Source organism: Castor canadensis, chromosome 8 (genome assembly GCF_047511655.1).
Source record: "Castor canadensis chromosome 8, mCasCan1.hap1v2, whole genome shotgun sequence".
In the NCBI taxonomy this organism is placed as follows: domain Eukaryota; kingdom Metazoa; phylum Chordata; class Mammalia; order Rodentia; family Castoridae; genus Castor; species Castor canadensis.
Window position 1 is genome coordinate 28,156,966 of NC_133393.1, and position 11,777 is coordinate 28,168,742.

The 11,777-nt window shown below is 39.9% G+C and overlaps 1 protein-coding gene across 1 annotated transcript; it reads left to right on the forward strand.

The window, feature by feature from the left end:
* Nucleotides 1–2,506: 2,506 nt before the first annotated feature.
* On the forward strand, nt 2,507–11,218 carry Gpx6 (glutathione peroxidase 6). The gene is made up of 5 exons (XM_020177032.2): nt 2,507–2,817; nt 5,418–5,571; nt 7,837–7,954; nt 8,454–8,553; nt 9,959–11,218. Exons 1-5 carry the CDS (start codon nt 2,623–2,625, stop codon nt 10,163–10,165), a joined length of 774 nt encoding a protein of 257 aa, XP_020032621.2. The 5' UTR covers nt 2,507–2,622; the 3' UTR covers nt 10,166–11,218.
* Nucleotides 11,219–11,777: the final 559 nt, after the last annotated feature.

Sequence of the window (11,777 nt, forward strand, 5' to 3'; positions counted from 1 at the left end):
CCAGACCAGAACCTGGTATAGAACCCTTAGCAGTAAGAATCAAATAGGATCTGGGCATGGTAATATACACCTGTAATCCCAGCAGTCAGGAGGTTGGGGTTGGAGGAACATGCATGTTAGAGGCCAGCCTACACTGCACTACGCTACATAGCAGGATCCTGTTTCGAGAAACTAAAACAAAAACCAAGCAAACAAACAAATAGCCCAGAAAAATCAGATGGGAAAAGCCAAAGCTTTCCAGCTTCTGTTAGTTGCCACAATTTAATTTGATAGCTATAGCAACAAAGGCCAATGTTTGTTTTTTAGTGTACATTGTACAAAGATAGAATGGTCTATCTCTCTGCTTTCTGTACCCATTTTGTTCTATGTATGAATTGCAGAAGCTTAAATATTTTGGTATTAAATTTCAAGAGTTTCTGAGTCAATACTCTCATTTCCTGCTCTTCTCAAGTTTAGAGGATAGATTAGATTAGATCACCAAGAGATCTAATCTCAAACTATAAGAAAATATTAAGACTATGAAATGTGAAAGAAAGTAAATACAACTATCCTTTAGTCCCAAATCCCTATCCCCAAGTTAATGGCTGGACTTTGGTCTGCAATGTTGGTGAGATGAGCATATTCTTTCCTTCCAGGGAAGAGTAAGTCTGAGTCACAGAAACTCTAGGACTGTGCCCTGTGGCGGGCCATCTGGTTCTGTGGCCAAATGAGTTAGCTCTTATGGATGTTGTGGGCATTTCAGATGCCTATGTTTATGGGACACAGTGGCACCTGGTACATTAAGGTGGGAATAATGGATAAGGGTACTACCTGGGGAAATACATATTCTTCTTTACACATTCTTCCTTTTGTTTCATCAACTACTAGATTTATTTCCTGGAGCAGATGAAGTGGAATGTTTAGCAATGATGACAGACAAGTTCAGGAGAGCTTCCTATCAGGACCTTTTGCTTCAATGAACAAGAAATTAGGGCCACGGTCAGCTTGGACCTGAGGTGACCTCAAGGATGAAACATTAGTAGGCACAACCATGAACAAAAATATAAGAAAGAAAACTACAACAAAACATTCTCAATATGTTTGTTAGTGTATTTAAAAAAGTTATGGAGTACAGGTGGCCCGAGCCTGTAACCCCAGCTACTCAAGAGGCAGAGATCAGGAGGGTTACAGTCCCAAACCAGCCCCTGATAGACCACCTGCCTAGTGAATATAAGACCCTGAGTTCAAACTCCAGTACTGTCAAAAAAAAAAAAAGAAAAGAAAAGAAAAAAAGAGAGAAGAAAGCCACAGAAGATTTAAAAAACAACTCTCCTCAAAAGACAAATAAACAAAAAATCAAACTAGATTTGAATTCAAGTGTCCTTATGTTTTCAAATTTTACTCACATTTGCCAAAGTTTAGTCTTTTTTTTTGAAGGTTTGGCTGTTTTTGAACTTAGAACAATAGGAGGTTGGAGAGCCTGAGAATGTGTCATAAGATGGAAGCCTTCTGCATGGCTGCCCCAAAGGCCTTGGGGACTTGCAGGGCTGGATCAGATATCAGTGATCAAACCCTAGATTATAGGTCTTTGAGAAGAGCTCAGAAATCTGTGATAACAAAAAGCTTGTATTCCAAGAGAGTTCATAGGAATTTAACCTGACCTGGACTCCAGTTCCAAGAGGCAGAGAAGGCCTTTTGTGTGAACCTGGAGGAGGTAGGGCAGGTGGAGGGGACTGGATGACAGGAGGCTTAGAATTGAAGAGGAAAACCTCATTATCATTTCAATTAACAGGAGAGTTTCATAAACCTAAGCTGGTATTGAAAATCAAATATATAGGAGCATATGCGAGAGTAAATAGCCAGGGAATATAATTCTATGCCACTTCTATCCAAATGGTTGTTATTTTACTAGAATATCACAATAAATAGATTATGCAGGGCAGAAATTATTATAATAATTTACAGAGGAATAGACTCAAGCCCAGGGCAGTCCCCTGAATCCCTGTTTAAAGCTTGATAACATTCCGCTGGGAGAATGCCTTCTTCATTTGTACTACATATGCATTAAGGACCCCTTCTTCTGGGCAGACTGCTAGGAAAAGCTTTGAAACACTTCAGACTCCACAAGTGGACTTCATAATTAGAAAATAGTGTTCTATTGTCTGTTTTCCAGTGATGAAAACTCGAAGGACTGGACAAAGGATAATCGTCATCTGGGGCAATGCTTCTTAAATATTAGTTTGCATACAAACATAATCACTTGGGGATTCTGTTAAAAAGCACATTCTGTCATTAAGACTTTTTTTTTTTTCTTTTATTGTGGTAACGAGGTTTGAACGCAGGGTCTTACACTTACTAGGCTGGTACTCTACCACTTGAGCCACTCTACCAGCCCTAAAAAAAATGGGTCTAATTCAGAGGCAGTGGTTTACTTCCTGGAGATGGAGACATTACACAGGAACTGCCAGTCAAGAGGAGAGGGGAGGGCCTATATCTCAGGTTCCAAAGACGAAAGTCTCCACCTTCACCCAACCCTCACCATCAAAACAAGTGCAGTATGAGTCTCTAGTTCCAGAGAAGCAGGGACGGGGAGGAAGGAAGGAGAGAAAGAAAGAGAAAGGGAGCGATGGTGGGTGTGGGTGAATGCCACTCTGTGATTGGATGGTGTATCTTCAAATTGGTGCCTGCAGAGGGATAAAAAGTCGAGAAGATCCCTGGGAACTTCAGACTTGTCCAGCCCTCCTAATAGGAACCATGATTCAGATCTGGGCCTCTTGTCTTTTCCCTCTGTTCCTGACTGGCTTCGCTCAGGAGACTCTGAAGCCACAAGAGATAAAGGTGAGTGTCCCACAGGGAGTCTAGGCTGATTTTAATACTTGGTGGAGTAACATGGGTCACCAAAGATGAAAGAAGTTCTGTCCTCTCCTGGAAGGATGAGATCTGCCTTCTGGCCCTTCTTCGAAATTTTCTGCCACTCCTGTCTGCTGCAGAGGCTGTCCTGTCTAAATCAGCTGTGTCTTACACTCATCTTCACTATACCTAGTGGTTCTATGAGCTGAATATATGGGCTACTTGGTCTGGGGCAGGGGAAGGGCAGTATTTGAAGGCTGACTTCAATGCATTCCCCTTTGCCCTTTCCTCCTGGTGGAGATTGACAGCCCAGAGTTTGTTCCCTCCATGCTGGTCTGTAACTTGGGGCAGCCCTATGGGGACCAGAGAAACAAGACGTAGAGTTGCATATGGACTGAGAGGGAGGGTGACCTGGTGGTTCTTGGACAGGCTGTTAGATCAGAAATCCAGAGACAGCAGGGAGAGAAACAGGTACTGGAATGTACTCTAGTAATTTCAGGGTCAGGGAAAGAGGGGCTTTTCTTCAAGGAACAGTAAAGTACAGAAATCCAGAACAGAAGTCTACCATGTGAATTTTCGGGGAGGTGATATGGTAAGGTGAAGTAAGAAGGTTTTTTCTTAGATCTTGGTGCTGCTGTGTTCAAACTACCGCGTGTCAGTAGCTACCCCTGTAAACAATGTGTGCATATGTCTTAGAATGTAAGGTGGGGACTGAAGTAGATGGCTGAAACATCAACAGATTTTAACTTTAAAATAGACAAACTCATAGAAAACATCAGGCTTACTTGTGGCCTAAAATCAGGTAGGCGTCTTTCATTGGCCCTTTCTCTCCTCTGTAAAAGGTGAAGAACAATGGCCACCATGTAATACAGGAGTCCCAAACCTGAGCTCATAGAAGAATACTCTGGAGAGCTTGCAGAAGCACAGGTTGCTAGGTCCCACTATTAGAGTTTCTGATGCAGTAGGCCTTAAGGGAGCTCAGGAATTTGTGTTTCTTAAATGTTCCCAGGTTCTCAAGCCTGAGCTTTGACCTCTGTTAATGGGTTTGTGAGCAGTGTAAGATAATGCATAAAAAATGCTCAAAGATTGGCAGCTTATTCACATTCAATGGAATACCAGCTCACTTGAAAGGGCAACCTTTAGGGGCTTTCGGATTTGGTTGAGTGTGAAATTTCTGATGTAGAAAATCGTCTTGTGAATGAAAAGCTACATTCGAGGGTATTCTGACTCTTCAAGCAGACCTAACAAACTAAAGAACTAAAAGCTGGGTAGGAAGGATTGAGTTCTTCAAGTCACAATTTTCTTGGGATCTTTTCATCCTAGTTTATAGGGTAATATCCATGAGAAAACAAACGTCAGAAGTTGTTGAGCCCAGAGCTCCTTGTCTTACTAGGAGACAAGGTGAATGGAGACACACAATCGACAGCTCACAGGGTGATTTTCATGAGACTTTTTATTACAGTAGAAAGAAAGACAAATACTAGAGATTATTTAGCAGAGAGATAAGGTGGTAGGAAGCAAATAAAATGAAGGCATATTGATGATAACCCATCATAGTAAATCTTTTAGGCTAATGTTTCCAAAGATTTGCATTAACATATTGCACAATTATGTACAATGTGCAATGTGTATATATGGATACAGAGGGAAGGGGCCTGCTTTAAAACAAACCTCCAGTGAAAGAGAAGCTATTTCCTGGTGTTCTGGTGCCCAAACTTGCAAAAGATGATAATGACCTTCTTGCCCCACTCTGCCCACTATATACAGCTCACCCATAGGAAATTCTTTTCTGGAATGGGGTATACTTTATGGACTGTGATCTGTTGAAACTATTAAAATTCTGACTTCTCTCCATATTGCTAGGAACCTGGCCTCTCTTACAGATAACATCTTAGTTTTTTTTTATTTCAGGTCCTTTTCTCTTGGCATGCTTGTGGGTAGAAAGCTTTACTTCTCTAGGCTCTCTGTTTTATAAGCCCTAATTCATAAGCAAGCTAGGCTATTTCTTCACAATATGGGGATGAGAAGAAGGAGATGCTGAGGATGAGTTTTGTAGGTCCCAGCGAGCATCTCTTTGGCAAAGCCCAGAAAGGCCCTTCAATGGAATCAGAGGAGGAACAAGAGCCAGGTTTGTGGAGGATGAATTACAGTATAAGAACATGCAGATGGTGAATTCATACATAATTTATTTATGCTATCAGAAAATATTTTAAAATCTGTTGAGAATATCTAAAGAGAGATTAGGTGATTGGAAAAGGAGGGGTTAGGATGTAAGGAGAGTGCAAGCAATGTTGGAGGAAGAGTAACTTGTATTAATCTTCCAGGAATGGGAAATGCTTGTCCTGCCACACAGAGAAAAATTGGATTGTAAAATAGAAGATATAAATTCATACATCTATAATCCCAGCAGTCAAGGGCTTCTGCAGGAATATCATGAGCTCTAGGCCAGCCCTACATTGTGAGACCCTGTCTCAAAAAAAAAAAAAGTCTCTTCAGTTCTTAGAATTTCAAGATATTACGTGGAGAGTCTTAAGAGTTAAAAGTTATTGTTTAATCATATCATTATAGTTACTTTTATTATATTCCAGGTGGATTGCAACAAAACAGTGACAGACACCATCTATGAGTATGGAGCTGTCACCCTCAATGACAAGAAGTATATTCAGTTCAAGCAGTACGCAGGCAAGCATGTCCTCTTTGTCAACGTGGCCAGCTATTGTGATCTGACAGCTCAGTATCCTGGTAAGAACTCAAGTTTCAACTCTTTCAGAACTAGCTTTGCTGATAGGAATAGACCTTGGCCGAACAAGTTGAATTTCTTGCTCCATACCCCAAGAGAAAACTATTCTGGGGAACCACAGAGTATCTCAGAAAGTGTTAGAAAGGATTTATTATAGAATCTGAGCTTGGATTAGGTGACTGGGGACCGGTTCCAGGAACTGAGATTTTGCCCTGGATTAGATACTGTCAGGAAACAAAATGGGGACAATTATGTGATTGGGTGTTATTATGCTTTTAAAAAATATCCAAGATAAATTCAAAAGGTTTATTGTGCCAAATGTCACAGAGAAATGGACCAAAAATGATACATTAGCAAGATTTTAGAAAAAAAATCCATATATTGACATTGCTGTTTATTTACAACTAAACAAAACATCAGGTTCTGTCAATTAGTCTTAGTGGAGCTTCAATAATAACAAATCCCAGAATTTTCTCCTATTGAAATACCACTTAAATTTAAGCATATTTTAATCTCTCTTCTAAGATACAAGGTTCACCAATTTATGGCCTTTTTTTTGTGTGTGTGTGGTACTGGAGTTTGAACTCTTGGCCTACTTGCTAGGCAGGTGCTCTACCATGTTAGCCATCCTCCTAGACCTTTTTGCTTTGGTTATTTTTGAGAAAGGGCCTCATATTTTTGTCTGGACTGGCATGGACCTCAATTTTTCTACTTACGCTTCTCATGTAGCTTTGATGACAGGCACAGCCCCCACACCCAGCTTTTTTTGTTGAGATGGGGATCTTGATAACTTTTTACCCAGTCTAGCCTTGAACTGTAAGTTTCTGATCTCTACCTCCTGAGTAGCTGGGATTACAGATGGGACCCAGCACACCAAATTTGGACATTTTTAAAATTAACATTCAAAGTGCTTCATTTAGGCAAAAGCTATTTTAAAATACTACCTCCTCAAAGTACAACCAAAACAAGTGGTTCACATTTACTAAGTGAAGACAAAGACATTTTTCAATTTAATGGTGAAATTATGTATAAAAAGACACTCTCAAATGTACAGATTAGGGCAAGTCATTTAAAAGAATTTTGGAATATTTTTATGTTTTTATGTACAATGAACTTTAAGGAAAACCTGAAAAGCTACAGTTGAATTTTTAGAAAATCTTAAGACCTAATTATAAGAGCTCAACAAATAGTTTTGTATGCTTTAGCAAGTAGGAATTTTCCTTTCTTCAAAAATTTAAATTTGAAAAATATGGTAGATATAAAAAGTTATTTTAATCAAACCCCATTACCATCAAAAAAAGTTGTTCTAAATTACTTGTTAATTTGAATTTATGTGTTGAATGGGTAATACATAAACGATATTCAAAGATACAAAATTTTGTTTAATAGGAATCCTGTCCGTGTTCCCTTTCTTTTAGATAACTGATGCCATCAGTTTATGATATATATTTCCAGAAATCCTTTATGCTTATGTAAGGAAATATTTCTCTCTCTGTCTCTCTCTCTCTCTCTCTCACACACACACACACACACACACACATATTTAGGAAGAGACTTTTAGCAAGTAGAACTGAATCTGAATGAAACTGACTAGGGTTGGTTCTGGGAACTGAATAACTCTCAACTGGAAATGGCTGTAGATGGAAATACTAGCTCAAGTCTAAACACACAAGTTAGAGGTTTCCTGACGGTGGTAGAAAATAGTTTGGAGATTGTAGACTGGGATCCTATTGTGTGTTCCAGGGAAATGGCATCAGCTCTGTTTCCCTACACCACTCCTAAGGTGCAACACCAAAGGGTGCTGCTGGGAATATGAGTGGATTGTCAGTTGTCATGGGACATAGGCGGAATGAAGGGGGTATGTTCATTTTATTTGCTTTTTCCTTTAAGAACATTTGATCAGTTGATTCACTAACTAATGAAGGCAAAGGCATTCAAGTCTGGCTTCTATTTTGAATCAAACAGGATTGGCCACAAGACTAATCAGTCTGTGTTTGTTTGTTTTCAAAAAGAGCCCCCATTGTAAGATGAAGTGTAGCCAGTTATGGAAAACACTGCACAACAAAACAAGCAGCCATTTGGATGAGTTTCTGGAGACCTGGGTTACAGTTTTTGCTCTGCCTGCTTGATCCACCTGCTCTGTAATCTTGAACCTTTCCTGTCACAGTCCTCAGTTAATTCATGTGATAAGTGGTTAAATCCAGTGGTCTTTCACTGCTTGAAGCCCAGCCTCTGACCAGGTTTCTCATGTCATTCATTCTCTATAGAACTGAATGCTCTGCAGGAAGACCTTCAGCATTTCAATGTCATCATATTGGGCTTTCCCTGTAACCAGTTTGGAAAACAAGAACCAGGAAAGAACTCAGAGATCCTCTCTGGGCTCAAGTGAGTGTATGCAGGGGATGCTGCAGAGGCTGTCATGATTCCCTTTCTTCATTCTACCTAAAGGCCCTCCCAGTCTGGAAATTTCTAAGTTTGGTGAGAGATCAACCAGTTGAAGAATAGCACCAAGAAGCTTTGAATTCAATCTAGCCCTGTTGATGTACTCAAACATTCTCTCTACTTTTGGGTTCTTTGATGGTGAAAGTTAGGGAAGATCTAATGGAAAAGAAGTTCATGGGAAAAAAGGGAGTACAGGAAATGTAAATGAACCAGGAAGTCTAAGCTGAACATATTGACTTCTGTTTTTTTGGAATTCTCTACTGGCTCCATGAACCCTATTGCTTGAAGTGCTGATTCCTCACCTTCTCTGTCTATACCTCTCCTTCTTTATCTCTAATCCTTCTTTATCTCTAATTTCTTTTTGTTAAGAATCATTGGTGGCCATTACTATCCCCCCTTGACTTAATTCATATCCTCTTGGGAACACTCTGGTTCACTGCAGGTATGTGCGTCCAGGTGGTGGCTTTGTTCCTAATTTCCAGCTCTTCGAGAAAGGGGATGTGAATGGAGAAAATGAACAGAAGGTCTTTACCTTCCTGAAGGTGAGTGAACATAACCTTGTATGGATTGGCCAAGTAGAGATGTCCGAAGAACAGTGGAGCTAGTGTCTAGAATTGGGGTTAGGGGCTGGTGGAGTGGCTCAAGCCATAAGAACACTGCAAGTATGAGGCCCTGAGTTCAAACCCCAGTGCCACCAAATAATAATAACAATAATATAACATTGTCTGCCTAGAATTGGGATTGGACTCGAAAGAGATGCTTAGATAAATTCAAGGATTGTGGCAAGTAGTTAATTTCAGCTACTGGGAAGCAAAGGCTGGTCCTGGGCAAAAGGCTAGACCATACCTAAAAAAGAGAGAAAAAGGGCTGGAGTTGTGACTTAAGTGGTAGAAGCATGAGGCCCTGAGTTCAAGCTGCAGTACTGCCAAAAAAAATTTTTATTATGACACTTGGTTTTAAGTAGAGGAAACACATGTGACAGCTCCAACATGGATAATCTCCCCTACTTAATGGTAATGATTTAGTCATTCAACAGTCATATATTAAATCCCTAGTTTGTGCAAATGTTGTACTATATGAGTTAATAAGTATTCATAGGACATAGTCTCTTCCCTGAAATGACTAGTACAGACACAGATAAGGTAGAGTATCAAGGTAAATGATTTTAGAGTCACAGAATATTGGAACCACAGAACACCAAGATAAAAGGACCCCCAAGGATCCCATATTCTACTTTTCCCCAAACACTGGTCTGCAGAACAAAACTGGACATTGTGATATTTTTATCAATCTACAGAAAACTAGAGAGAAAAAAACACAATATGGAGAGTTTCTCCTGAGGCTCATAACATTGAATATTAAAAAAATTATTCTGATAATAAATTATTAAGTTACACCATATAAACTGCCCTTTTGTTCTAAAACATTCATATCATCAGTTTGAAGCAACTAAAATGAATGTTTATAAATCCCTTAATTTTTGAATTTATGTTTATTATGGATTTTGAATTTTTTCTTATTGTCAAAATGAATATCAATTAGTCAACATTAGTCTCTGAAGAACAGCTATTTGACTGGCCTGTGATGCCCAAACTCTGGGAACTACTACTTAAAACCAACCTATTATTTTCAACTGAAACTACAAAGATATGACTTGGCCAAAGAAACAGAAGACATTCTTTTTCTGAAGCACTATGATAAAATCATGAGAATGGAGGCAAGACAGGGAAAGAGGGAAATCTATTATTATACTCTCTGACTCTTGGTGAGACTGGTAGTTAATGTAATGGTGATGATACACTGAAATATCTGAGAATGTGTGTAAGCATGTTAAATAATTAAGATATTAAGATACATGGTGAGTAGACTTCTAGAAGTGAGGAGAAGACTAGATAATACAGAAGCAGACATAAAATTATCTTTCCATTTTCCATATCTCTGTCCCAGAACTCCTGCCCCCCAACCTCTGAACTTTTAGGCTCATCAAAACATCTCTTCTGGGAGCCCTTCAAGGTCCATGACATCCGCTGGAACTTTGAGAAGTTCCTGGTGGGGACTGATGGAGTCCCTGTCATGCGCTGGTTCCACAAGATTCCAGTCAACACAGTCAAGTTGGACATCCTAGAGTACCTAAAGCAGTATGATACCCAGTAGAAAGAGCAAGCCACTGGCAGAAGAAGCCACCCACCTGAAGGACATGTCTAACAAAGAATGCATCTTTGCTCCACACTCTTCTTACCCAGCTTCCATGTGACCAAATCATCCAGTCCCATCTATACAGCTGCTTATGCATGTGTGTAGCTGTGTGTGTGAACATGTGTTTAGCAGTTTGTTTGTGTGATATGTACATATGTTGTGTGCCTATCCACCCAAATCTTTAATTCTGAAATATCAAGTTTTTCCAAGTATTTTATGAAATATCAATCTATATTGATATTTTAGAATAGATGATTCAAGTTATTCCATGTCTCTTAAAAAAAAAAAGTAATCCCTGGAAGTTCTTTTATCTATCATTCTCTGTCTTGATGGTTAAAAGAAAATAGGAACTGGCAGAAAGACTAATTGGTTCCTTTTCCAACCTCCCCAGCTTCAAGCTGGGCAAGCATTGTTATGCTCTTTTTCTCTCTACATAGTCCTTCTTTATTGTCCTCCCACCTGTAGTTCTTACAGGATTCTGAAGGCAAAGTGAGAACAGAAACGTCATGTCATGTGAAGCAAGAGGCATTTCCATGATGGTGGGTCTCAAAGCCCCCTGGGTCAGACCCTTGCCTGAGCTTCTTTGGTACAGTCCCTTTTTGCATTCAAGTCATGGCACCTGAGCAAGGATGTCTCTTCATTCTGAATGATAGGCTTTTTCTTCACCCTGAGTTTCCCCACCTTTAAATTCATTCTTATCACTGTCTCAAATTAAAAAAATTTCTGCAGCAACCAGGCTTCGTGTGTGTTATCTCTATCCAGTATTGTGTCTGCAATCACACCTCTTCTTCCTCTTTCTCCTTGTCTGTGCTTTTTTGACCTCCTTACTCGCTCTTTAGCATTTTGTCTTTTTCACAAGTACTCCAGAGTGGTCCTCGGCATATCCACATCCAAAAGCACCAGGTGTTACTGCAGATAGAGAACTGCTGGGTCCTCAACAGACCTTTTAGAGTCATGAGCCTCTATACCTCCATTCATGTCTTTTGGCAAGCCCCTTCATGAGAGAATTTCTTTCTCTCAACAATAAATACAATTTTGTTTATAAAATTAATTTGTGCTCACTATTAAAATCTGAAAGCACATAAGAATAGAAGAGCATAACAACAACAAAACTGCTCCTAATCAGAGGAGCAAAAGACCTGCTGGGAAGCCCTATCGATACCGATCAGCTTGCTGGGGTCCTTCTGCTCTACTCACGTGGAAATCAGAAGATTTCCAAGGCAAGCAACAGCTCTTCTAGTGTTGGTAGTCGTGGATCCTTGAGTGGCTAAGACTTGTGGATTGGACTGAGACTCAGAAGCTTATAGCTCCAAGCCCTGAGAACTACAGATTTATGGCTCTAAGTCTTAGAAATCAGAGACTTATGGCTCTACGTGCTCAGGTTGGAGACTTATTTGTCTGGGCTTTGATTGCCAGTGGCTTGGCAGTCAGCAGCTAGTGTAATCCTTAGTTCTTAGCAGCAGCCAATGTTGGCAGCAGTCAGCAACAGCTAATGTTACAGCTCCCAAGCCTTGGATGTTAGACCTTTGGCTCCTAACAGCAGCTCCCATTACAGCTCTTAATCTTCATT